Raw genomic sequence first — 13,099 nt, forward strand, 5'->3', positions numbered from 1 at the left:
CCTGCTGGTTTTTGAGTGAGGACTTCCATGAAGGCTGGTTGAGTTAAGGGCAGGCTGTTCTGTCTCTCTTCTGGCTGCCATATGTTTCTCAGTGTAGGCCACTTTTGTTCTAATATGTTTTTACTTTCCTGAGCTCAGATGAATGAGTATTCTGAGATGAGAGGGCTCAGGCAATGGGTAAGATTGAGAAATCCATCAAAACCAGCTAAGGTTCCACCAGCAATCAGAATCCTGAGGCTAGTAGTATCAATATTTAAGTCTGACAAAGGGGCCAGCCCAGCAGCTAGGTAACCTGCTTGACCTAGGTCAGTACTGGGTGGACTTGTAAGCTGAGATATTAATTTCTGGAAGGAGCTAACCCAGCCGAGCAAAGTAACAAGTCACCCATCTCTAACTTGGTGAGGATTCCTCAAAGGGAGAAAAGGACACTCAGGGCCCAGAGTAGTAAGATACCTCTCTGTTGTCGTCATCATCGTTGTTGAGTCTTTTTTCAGTCATGTTTAACCCCATTTGAGGTTTTCTTGGTAAAGATACCAGACTGGTTTGCCATTTCCTTCTCCAGTTCATTTTACAGATAAAGAAACTGAGGCAAACAGAATTAAGTGACTCGTCCAGGGTCACACAGCTCATAAATGTCTGAGGCCAGATTTGAACTCATGAAGATGAGTCTTTCTGACTCCAGGCCCAGCACTATATCCTCTGTGCTACCTCTAGTACACACTTCAAGTGAGATCCCATTCTTTCCAGGGGCAATGTAAGTGTGTACAAAGAGAGAGGGCATTTCCCACTTTGCTGGGATTATTAATTTTTTTCTATGTAATAACCCCATAACATGTAAAAACAATTAACATTTGGTTTTTTTTGAGTTCCAAATCTCTCCCTCCCTCTCTCCCCTCCCCCTCATTGAGAAAATAAACAATTTTATAGAGGTTATACATGTGCAGTCATGCAAAACATATTTGCATATTAGTCTATTGTAGGGGGAAAAAACACAGAAAAAAAACCCCAAGAAAAATAAAGTTAAAAAAGTATGCTTTGATCTGCAACAGTTCTTTCTGTAAGGTTGGATAGCATTTTTCATCATAAATCTTTCAGAATTGCATTGGATCATCGTACTGCTGAGAATAACTAAGTCATTCACAGTTGATCATCATACAATATCGCAGTTGCTGTGTACAGTGGTCTCCTGGTTCTGCTCATTTCACTTTGTATCAGTGCGTGTAAGTCTTTCCAGGTTTTTCTGAGAGCATCCTCCTTGTCATTTCTTAAAGCACAACAGTATTCCATCACAAAGAATTTCTAATTCTTTGCCAGCACAAAAAGAGTTGCTATAAATATTTTTGTATATATAGGTCCTTTTCCTTTTTTGTTTTTATTTTTTTCGGATACAGACCTAGTAGTGGTCAATGGGCATCTATGGTTTCATAGCCCTTTGGGCATAGTACCAAATTGCTCTCCAGAATGGTTGAATCAGTTCACAACACCACGTACAATGCATTAATTACTCAATTTTCCCACATCCATTCCAACATTTGTCATTTTCCTTTTCTGTCATATTAGCCAATCTGATAGACATAAGGTGGTACCTCAGAGTTGTTTTAATTTGCATTTTTCTAATCAATAATAATTTAGAGCATGTTTTCACGATTATAGATAGCTTTGCTTACTTTGTCTGAAAACTGCCTATTCATATCCTTTGACTATTTATCAATTAGGGAATGACTTATATTCTTATAAATTTGACTCAGTTTGAGAAATGAGGCCTTTATTAGAGAAATTTACCATAAAATTTTTTCACAGTTATGATTATTAACTGTGTATTTCCCTCCATCCTATTTCCCCCCTGTTTATCCTACTTTCTCTCTCTCCTTTCACCCTGTCCATTCTTAAAAAATGTTTTGCTTCTGACTACTACCTCCCCTAATCCACTCTCCCTTCTATCAGCACCCCCTTTTCTCTCATTCCTTTCCCCTCCTATTTTCCTGTAGGGTAAGATAGATTTCTAAACCCAAATGAGTATATATGTTAGTCTCTCTTTGAGCCAATTCTGATGAGAGTAAGGTCCAAGTGCTCCCTCCACCTCTCCCATCTTCCCCTCTATTGTAAAAGATCTTTTGTGCCTCTTTTATGTCATATAATTTACCCCATTCTACCTCTTCTTTCCCCTTCTCCCAGTGAAATCCTCTTTCTCATTCCTTAATTTTATTTTTTTAGATATTATCCCACCCATGCCCTCTGTATACTCCCTTTAACTGCCCTAGTAATGAGAAAGTTGTTAGGCATTACAAGTATCATCTTCCCATGTAGGAATGTAAACAGTTTAAACATATTGAATCCCTTATGATTTATCTTTCCTGTTTACCTTTTTATGTTGTATTTAAAAGTCAAATTTTCTATTCAGCTCTGATCTTTTCATCAGAAATATTTGAAAGTCCTCTATTTCATTGAATATCCATTTCCCCCCCAAAGGATTATACTCACTTTTGCTGGGTAAGTGATTCTTGGTTGCAATATTAGCTTTGCCCTCTGGAATATCATATTCCAAGCTCTCCAATACTTTAAGGTAGAAGGTGCTAAATTTTGTGTTATCCTGACTGTGGCTTCAAGATATTTGAATTGTTTATTTCTGACTGCTTATAATATTTTCTCCTTGACCTGGGAACTCTGAAATTTGGCTACAATATTCCTGGGAGTTTTCATTTTGTGATCTCTTTCAGGTGGTTGGTGGATTCTTTCAATTTCTAATTTATTGGGCAGTTTTTCATGATAATTTCTTGAAATATGATGTCTAGTCTCCTTTTCTAATCATGACTTTCAGGTAGTCCAGTAATTCTTAAATTATCCCTCCTCAATATATTTTCTACATCAGTTGTTATCCCAATGAGATATTTAAAATTTTTCTTTTATTTTTTTCATTCTTTTTATTGTTTTAATTGCTTCTTGACGTCTCATGCAGTCATTAGTTTCCACTTGCCCAATTCTATACAAAAATTCACTGAAGAAAATAATTGCTTAAAAATTAGATAGTCTCTGTCTTTTAGTGTGCTGTCCAGATTTGCCATAGCTTTCCTTCCAAGGAGCAAGTGTCTTTTAATTTCATGGCTGTAGTCACCATTTGCAGTGATCTCTGAGCCCAAGAATATAAAATCTGACACCGCTTCCATTTCTTCTCCTTCTATTTGCCAGAAAGTGATGGGACCATTTTGCCAAGATCTTAGTTTTTTGGATATTAAGCTTCAAGCCAGCTTTTACACTCTCCTCTTTCACCCTCATCAAGAGAATTTTTAATTCTTCACTTTCTGCCATCAGAGTGGTACCATCTGCATATCTAAGATTATTGATATTTCTCCCGCACTCAATTCCGCTTTGGATTTATCCAGCCTTGCATTTTGCATGATGTACTCTACATATAAATTGAAAAAATTTGAATTGAATAAATAAAAGGTTACAACATACTCCCTTGTCACATTCCTTTTCCTATATTGAACTAATAACCAGTTGTTTCGTGTTCGGGTTCTAACTGTTGCTTCTTGACCCACATACAGATTCTTTAAGAGACAAATAAGATGATCTGGTACTCTCATCTCTTTGAGAACTTGCCACATTTTATTGTGATCCACACAGTGGAAGGCTTTAGTGTAGCCAATGAAGCAGAAGTAGATGTTTTTCTGGAACTCCTTTGCTTTCTCCATAATCTCCTAAATGTTGGCAATTTGGTCTCTAGTTCCTCTGCCTCTTTGAAAACCAGACCTGCTCTTTTGGTAATTCTCGGTTCACATATTGCTGAAGCCTAGCTTGCAGAATCTTAAGTGTAACCTTGCGGGTGTGGGAAATGAGTGCAATTGTTTGGTAATTTGAACATTCTTTAGCAATGCCCTTCTTCAGGATTGGGACATAAACTGATCTTTTCCAATCCAGTAGTCACTGTTGAGTTTTCCAAATTTTCTGGGATACTGACTACAGCACTTTAACAGCATCATCTTTTAGGGTTTTAAATAGCTCAGCTGGAATTCCATCACCTCCACTAGTCTTATTGTTAGCAGTGCTTCCTAAGGCCCACTTGACTTCATTCTCTAGGATGTTTGGCTCCAGATCAGTGACCACACCATCGTGGTACTATCGGTAATGCTAATATCTTTCTTTTATAGTTCTTTTGTGCATTACTGACACCTCTTCTTAATTCCTTCTGCTTCTGTTAAGTCCCTACCATTTTTGTCTTTGACCAATGCCCATTATTACATGAAAAGATCCTTTGATATCTCTAATTTTCTTGAAGAGATCTCTTGTCTTTCCCATTCTATTGTTTTCTTTTATTTCTTTGCATTGTTCATTTAAGAAAACCTTCTTGTCTCTGCTATTCACTGGAATTCTGCATTGAGTTGGGTCTATCTTTCCCTTTCCTTCTTTCCCCAGTAAAGCCTCATCAGGTAGCCATTTTGCTTTTTTGCTCTTCTTTTTCTTTGGAATGTTTTTTGTTGCTGCCTTTTCTACAATGTTGCAAAAATCTGTCCATAGTTCTTCAGGCAGTCTACCAGATCTAATCCTTTACATATATTTGTCACTATATCTATCTATGTATCTATGTATCTATCTAGCTATAAACACATATATGTATATCTATCTTTATCGATATGTCTCTAAAGCACTATATAAATGTTAGTTATTATCATCATCATTAATAATAATAAGTTGTCCTTTATCATCTGAGGCATCCCTTTGCTGGGTATCTCTCCAGACCTATATACCTGGTAACTAGGAGAGTTAGGGGGAATAGTGGTTAGAGCACTGGACCTGAAGTCAGGAAGACCTGAGTTCAAATCCTACCTCAGAAACATTCTAGCTACATGACATCAAACGAGTCATTTAACCATATACAAACTGCGGGGAGAGTGTGGCTCTGTGATTTCACTGACATAGAGAATTCCCAGATGAGGAATATTCCTCTGCCAATGCAGGTTGACACACTCTCTACAACTGAAAGTTGTAGCAATTCCCAGGTCACTCAGCCAGTGTGTACCACAGGTATTACTTGCACTCATGTCTTCTTGGCTCCAAGCCTAGCTTTCTATCTGTTAGGCAGTTAGATGCAGAGGATAGAAGGCTGGGTCTGGAGTCAGGAAGACCCAAGCTCAAATCTAGCCTCGGAAACTTCCTAGCTGTGTGTCCCTGGGCAAGTCACTTAACCTCTCTCTGCCTCAGTTTCCTGAACTGTAAAATGGGGATACAAATAGTATCTACTACCCCGAGGTTATTGTGAGGATAATATTTGTAAAGCGCTTAGCCCAGTGCCCAGCACATATAAATACTGGCTACTATTATTAGGCCAAGTATACACAAAACAGACAGGATAATTTTTTGAAGGAGGCACTCACAGTTGGGGGAGGGGGGCCAAGAAAAGTTTCTGGTAGATGGTAGCTCTTGAAGAAGATGGGGAATAGCCCATGCCAAGGGACAGAGAATGAAAACAGAATGTCATGAGGGAGAAATAGCAATAAAGAAGAGTGGTTTTAACCTTGGTTCAGGGAGACGTTAAACATGGTTAGTAAAGGTGCATTTTACATGGGAGGTGGTCACCAAACATATGTTCATTAGTGCACATGTCCTTCCTGCCTAATGAGAACATGGATCAAGGGCACAGACTCCGAGGATGGAATGCAGATTTCATTTACATTTCTGGGAAAAGGTGACATTGTCTTTGATAGTTGGTGAAGGAGAAGTGACTATTCTATAGGCTAAGCTTCCAGAACTAATTTAATTAGGGCATGTAGTAAAGCTGGCTGTGCCACTTCTTCAGGAGAGAAGGGCCATGAGTCACTCAGATAGAAAGCCAAAGCCGGGGGCAGACTGCCCTTTCCAAAAGGCGAGGGGGTGGTGGTGGAAATTGTTCTGTTAAATATTCACTTGTTCTACAAACGTTTTTCTTTTCTCCATGGTCCTAAGAAAAAGAGTAAGGTATGAATTGTAGTAAGTGGGGCTAACTTAAGGATAATATAATAATAATAATGATAATGATAATGATAATAATAATAATAATAATAAGAAGAAGAAGAAGAAGAAGAAGAAGAAGAAGAAGTATTTACATAGCCCTTCAAGGTCTGAAAAGTGTTTTATATATATTATTTCATTTGATCCTCACAACAACTGTGCGGGATAGGTGCTATTATGACTCCCATTTTACAGGTGAGGAAACTGAGGCTGAGAAAAGTTAGATGACTCGAACCAGGGTCCCACAGCCAGTAAATGTCTGAGATAGAATTTGAACCCAGGTCTTCCTGATTCTAAGTGCTGTGCTACAAAACCCACCACCTATCCATCTTTCAGATTGGCAGACTCAAGATACAGGGTTGGATAGGATCACAGAATGCTACAGTTCTCCCCTGGAGCAAGACAAGAAACCAAGAATCCTTTTGACTTTCCGCCTGAGAATTGGTCACCCAGCCTTAGACTGAACACTTCCAGTGAGGAGGAAAGTCACTACATCTGAAGGCAACCCATGCCCCTTTGGGACAGCTCTAACTTCTAGGAGCATTTCCTGACTCTAAGGTTCCATCCACACTGCCTGAAAGTTCTAGCCATCACCCCTCAAAGTCGAATCCCTCTTCCACTCAAGGGGTCTTCTCTTTTGCATTATTTAGCATCTGTCCAACCTTTGATCTCATCATTATGGATTAGGAAAAAAAAATTCCTGCCCAAGGGAGAAAAAGATTCTTCTCCCCTGGGCAGGATGGGAGATCCATTCTGATCACTAAGGCTATATGAATTCAGTTACATAGGCTGTCAGGTCAATGAAAAAAAACCAGTCTTCTTGATTTTGTCAAAATAGACAAAAGCGTAGAAGCTCCTCTTAAAACACACACTATATACTGACCTAAAGAGAAATGGTTCCTGGTTGTAGAGGACAGAAGGTTGGCCACAAAGTAGCCCAGTGGATAGAATATGGGACTGGGAGTCAGGAAGACCTGAGTATGAATTACGCCTCCCATACTTACTATTCTTTACCATCTCTAAAATGGGGATAATATTAACATCTACCTCACAGGGTTATTGCATGATCAAAGTGTAAAGTGATTTGCAAACTTTAAAGCACTATGTAAATATTATCTTTTATTATCATCATTAATAATGTTGTTGCATTCAGTCATTTCAATCATGTCTGACTCTTCATTACCTCATTTAGGGTTTTCTTGGCAAAGATACCGGGGTGTTTTGCTATTTCTTTCTCCAGCTCATTTTACAGATGAGGAAACCGAGGCAAATTGAGTGAAATGACTCGCGCAGGGTCACACAACTAGTAAGTGTCTGAGGCCAGATTTGAACTCAGGAAAATGAGTCTTCCTGACTCCAGGCCCAGCACTCCATCCACTGTGCCACTCAGCTGCCCCTCATTAACAATATCATCATCATTGTTTTTCTTTGTCTTCTGGGGCATGTCTTTGCTGGATATCTCTGGCAACTAGAAGACAGGTGGAACCACGGTTAGCGCGCTGGACCTGGATTCATGCAGGTGTTGTTCAGTCATTTTCAGTCATATCTAACTCTTTGTGACCCCATTTGGAGTTTTCTTTGCAAAGTACTGGAATGGTCTGCCATTTCCTTCTCCAGGAGTCATGAAGACTTAGGTTCAAATCCTGCCTCAGAAACTTACTAGCTGTATGACCTTGAGCAAGTCACTTGACCTCTTTCTTCTTCAGTTTCCTCATTTATAAAATGGGGATAAAATTGTTGTGAGGATAAAATGAGATAATAATTGTTAAATGCTTTGTAAATTTTAAAGCTCTATATAAATGCTATTATTAGGAGAAGTGAAGAAGATGGAACCTTCCTCAAAGTGCCATCAGTGATCCATACTCTTGGAGTCCATCCCGACTCCTGGGAAAAGAAGTCAGAATGTTTGGTGGAGATGGGATGCATTACCTTTGCATGGGAAGAACAGCCCATTCTCTGTTCTCTTTCTCTTTGAACCATGGGAAGTCCTTCTGTGAGACCTGTGTTGAATGAGTGAATGAGAAAGAATGAAAACGCATTTGTTATTTACTTACTTTGTGCCAAGCAGTGGAGAGAGAAAGGCAAGAAGTCTCTGCCTTCAAGGGGCTTACCTTTTATCGATGATTTATGCAGAACGCTTTATAAACTTTAAAGCAATTGATCAGTCAGTATTCTTAGTGATACGAAGAATCTAGGCAGCACAATGGATCAAAAGCTGGGCTTACAGCCAAGAAGACCTGAGTTCAAGTCACTAGCTCAGTAACCCTGGGCAGATCTCTTAACTAGAGGTTCTCAGTCTCAGTTTCCTTACCTGTAAAATGGGAATAATAATAGCATCGAGTTCACGGGATTGTTGTGATTATCAAATGAGATAACACATATAAGAATGTTTCCCAAACTTTAAACCTCATATTTAGGTAGTTATATAATATTATTAGCTACATAACAGCTATATAATTAGCTATATAATAGCTGGGCCTGGAGTCAGGAATATATAATATGTAATACATAATATAATAATTATTAACTATATAATAATATAATAGTTATATAATAGCTAAGCTATTAATAATATCATATAATAATTAAATATATTGTTATAACAGAGAATATATAATATCATATATTATATTTATAATGATGTCAGATGCCACCTTTATAAGATGCTTTTTCTGGTCCCCCTCACTGCTGTGTCTTCCCTTTAAGATTATCTCCAATTGATCCTGTATATATCTGTACACGACAGCAAGGTGACACAATGGATACAGTGCTCATCCTCCTGAGTTCGAATCTGGCCTCAGATACTTACTAATGGTGGCCCTGGGCAGGTCACTTAACCCTCTTTGCCTCAGTTTCCTCATCTGTAAAATGAACTGGAGAAGGAAATGGCAAACTGCTTCAGTATCTTTGCCAAAGAAAACCCCAAATGGAGTCACAAACAGTTGGACCCAACTGAAAAAAGACAACAACAAAAAAATCTGTTCATAGTTGTTTGCATGCTGTCTCCCCCATTAAAATGTAAGCTCTTTGAGGGCAGGCCTTTCTACTTATCTCAAGCTCTTAACACGGTGTTTGGCACACAGTAAGCACTTAATATATTCATGTCGTTGTTGCTGATAATGATCAATAGTCTTCCTATTATTTCCTCTTCCCAATGAGCTACAAAACAAAACCTGGTTCTCTGCACAAGAGAAATAAATGAACAGAAGAAAAGTTACTGGGAGAGTCTGCAGCCCAGTAGAGTCCACTGGCCGCAAGTTTTGATCCTCATATTTTAATTCTTCTGACACCAAAGTCCCAAATACATTTGACAAGTCATCCATCCACCTTGTGAAAGGAAAAACCCCAGCCCCCTGCGTGTCATGCTGTGCGTAAACCTCGCTAGGATTCATTCATCAGCTGTCTCACTGCCATAGTCATTTCGACCAATGTCTGACCCTTCCTTTAGGTCACGATTTAGCTCAGGAAGTTACTTTTTTCATGCCAGATTTGTAAACTTTCCTGTTTTTCTCCTTTGATAAAATATCCACTCTGTCCACTAGGCAATACAATGGTAAATTTATTATCAGTCCGTTCTGCTGTCTTGAAGAATGACATCAATGCAAAATGGCTATTTGGGCATCGTGGCCAATAAAGTCATTTTGGGAGTGGGAGGGAAGGATGATATTTACGAGGTTATGGGGGTATATATAAAGCCTGATATCAGGAGGGAAAGAATCTTCAAGTTCGGATTCCTCTCCTACAGATGTCAAGGAGGACGAGTCCTCCTCTCCAAGTCACCATGTACAAGCTAATATTCTGCTGCTTATTTTTTGCCTGCTTCTTAAGCCCCTTCTTGTCTCTTCCTGTCGTCGATTCCAGGGCAGTGGCATATCGGCTCTCAGGTAAGAGGCATTTTCATTTCCTTAGCTGTGGTATTTCTTAGGTCATAAGAGCAGCAGAGAGAAATGGAGAAATTCTTGTTATTAAGGAGGCTTCTTCCAGCTAAGTTTCAGCCACCAAAAAAAAAAAAAAAAAGAAAGAAAGAAAATGTTCTTCTAGGTTCTTTAAAATCAATAATGGAGTGCAATTTCTTCACAGATTCAAGGAATAGAAGGGTATCATGAGTATTTCATTTCATCTTCATGTTAAGCCTTTGTTTTGCTTTGGCAAAGTAGGAATAAAAATGAATGAATGAATGAATGAATCAATCAATCATTTATTCCTATGTGCTAGGCACTGTGCTCAGTTCTGAAGATGAAAAGAATGAAACGATCCCTACACCCAAGGTGTTTACATTCTCCATTCCATCCCTTAGAGCTCATCTGATACAAGTCCTTCATGTTACAGATGAGGAAACTGAGGTCCAAAGAGACTGGAAGGGGAGGCAACAAAGGTATACATGAATATTTAAAGAAAACAAACACAAAGTCATTACCTTCTATTCGTGATTTATGGAGAGTTCTTTATAAACGTTAAAGCAACAGATCAATCAATTTTTGTTATTAATATGAGGCTGTTAGGTGGTACAATGGACAGTGAGCTGGGCTTGGGCAAGAGGGTTCTAGCAGCAAAGGTGCTGCCTGAACTGCAGCTTGAAGGAAAAGAGGGATCCTATGAAGTGGGGATCAGGATTGCATTAACAATAGCTAACATTTATGTAGCACCTACTCTATGCCAGGTGCTCTACAACTATCCCATTGGACCTTCACAACAACCTGAGAGGTAGGTGCTGTTATTATTATTAACCCCCTGTTACAGATGAGGAAACTGAGGCACAGGAAAGTTAAGCCCAGGGTCACAAAGCTAGTAAGTATCTAAGCCTGTGGTCCCCTTCACAGAATGTTTTCAAATGCATAAAATGAAATACATAGGATTACAAAGGAAGCTAATTACATTGAAATACTACATACAAAAAAAAAAGATCACAGACTCCAGGTTAAGAACCTTACTTTGTTCCAAGTTTTTTATTTTACATATGAGAAGGAAATAACTTACTGTCACAAAGTAATATAGGCTGGACTAGTAACCAAGCTGGGTTTTGAACCCATGGTCTCTGACTTCAAATCCAACCTTTCTCAGCCTCAGTTTATTTATCTGTAAAATGGGGATGATAATAATAGCTCCTATCTCAATGGGGTATTGTGAGGATCAAATGAAATAATATTTGTAAAAGCATTCATAAAGCTCTCTATAAATTCTATTATTCTTAGTAGGATAATATCATTATTATTATCACTCTACTTTAATAAAAAATAATTACTGCAATAGTTACCAGAATGCATTACTGGTTGACTCACCTGGAGGTTTACCATAATATGTTCATTTTAATTTGAGCTAAAAATTAACCAGCTGAAAATGCAAATGAATCTCTGACTATGTTCTCTTTTACCTGTGGATTCACATTTCTTATGGAATTTAATTCTGACGCAGAATCATAGAACAACAGACATGTGAGAGACTCAAAGATCTAACCCACTCTTCTTACAGAAGAGGAAACAGAAGCTCAGAAAAAAATGAAGAGACAGTTTTATTTTAAAATCGAGAGAAAGCTGGGTCTTTTCACAAACCACAGATTTTGCAATTCCTTGTTTCCCTCTCAACCTCTGGTCCCATATGCAACTGCCACGTTACTCACACAGCATCTCTCAGCTTCTATAGGCATTGATCTTATATAAGCCTGACAGTAATTTTAGTGGCTTGATACAAGCATTAAGGTTATTAAATCTCCACTGTTAAAAGAGGAACAAAGAACGCAAGAGTAAATCAAAAGAGAGCCTTTGACTAAAACTTCCATTTTAAATCAAAGATGTGCATTTTTACAATGATGTAGGTAGCCCCAGACTCTTAGATAATATGTGACAAATGGACAAATTTTAACTAGGCAGAAGTTTGTCTTAGGGGTGGGTTAAAAAAAATAACACACAAACATTTTCAAGTGCGCTCCTTCCAAGAGTAGTCATTTATATTATGGCTGATGAAATTTTTGCAAATCGAGATAGTTAATCAACCAATAAGCATTTATTAAGCACCAGTGCCAGACACTGCTAAGTACTAGAAATAAAAATACAATAAAGAGCTTACATTCCAATTGGAGAAAGCGATAAGGACAAATGTAAATATACAAAGAGTAAATATAAAGAGAACAAACAAACACAAAATAGTTGAATACTGATGAAGTGGGGAAAGACTTTATGTTCGAGGTGATGCCTGAATTGAAGCTTGAAGCATTTTTATGGACTATTTGTAAAGCAAGTATCTGAGACTATGGACCCCTTCACAGAATGTTTATAAATAAATAAAATAAAATACATAGGATTCCAAGGAAACTACTGTTGTCAGAATATTAAAAAAATAAAAAGTTCACAGACTCCAGGTTAAGAACCCTTGGTTTGGTCCAAATATTTTATTTTAATATGAGAAGGCAGCCCCAGACTCTTAGATGACATGTATCTCATATTAATAATACAAATATATACTAATAATACCTAATTTTTAGTGGACTACCCAGGGGTGGGGAACCTGCTATCTCTAGGCCACGTATGGCCCTCTAGGTCCCCAAGTGTGGCCCTTTTCGAGACTGCAGGTTCCCCATCCCTGGTACACTAAAAAAAAAAAACTAACATTTACATAGCACCTACTACATGCCAGGTGCTTCACAAATATTATCCCATTTGACTCTCACAACAATCCTGCCAGGTATAGGTGCTGTTATTATACCTATTTTACAGGTGAGAAAACTGAGGCACAGAAAAATTAAGTGACTTGCATAGGGTCACACAGCTAGTAAGTATGTGAGCCTGTGGATCCCTTCAGAAAAACGTTTTTAAATGCATAAAATGAAAACATAGATTATAAAGGAAACACTGAAATAGTTATAAAATATTATATATACTACCATATTATATATAAATATCTGTATATATAAAATATATATAAATGCATAAAATGAAAACATAGATTACAAAGGAAACATTGAAATAGTTATAAAATATTATATATATAGAAATATCATCAATAGTAAACTACTGATTAGCTTCCAAAGCTTTTCATGTATTTATCACCCCCACATCTTCCCTAGAACACATACACACACACACACACACACACACACACACACACACACACACACACA

At 38.0% G+C, this 13,099-nt stretch overlaps 1 protein-coding gene across 2 annotated transcripts in view; it reads left to right on the forward strand.

Moving 5' to 3' along the window:
• The first annotated feature begins 9,651 nt into the window (after positions 1-9,651).
• Positions 9,652-13,099, forward strand: part of UTS2 (urotensin 2) — an 8,748-nt gene continuing 5,300 nt past the window's right edge. Inside the window, exon 1 of one of the 2 annotated variants that reach the window (XM_027844040.1) lies at positions 9,652-9,869. In XM_027844040.1, coding sequence (XP_027699841.1) covers positions 9,731-9,869 — 139 coding nt within the window. In that variant the 5' untranslated portion in view covers positions 9,652-9,730. The remainder of the gene's footprint in view (positions 9,870-13,099) is intronic. The other variant, XM_027844039.1, reaches the window with a different exon arrangement.

This window comes from Vombatus ursinus, unplaced genomic scaffold, assembly GCF_900497805.2.
Source record: "Vombatus ursinus unplaced genomic scaffold, bare-nosed wombat genome assembly UNPS02014932.1, whole genome shotgun sequence".
NCBI lineage: Eukaryota > Metazoa > Chordata > Mammalia > Diprotodontia > Vombatidae > Vombatus > Vombatus ursinus.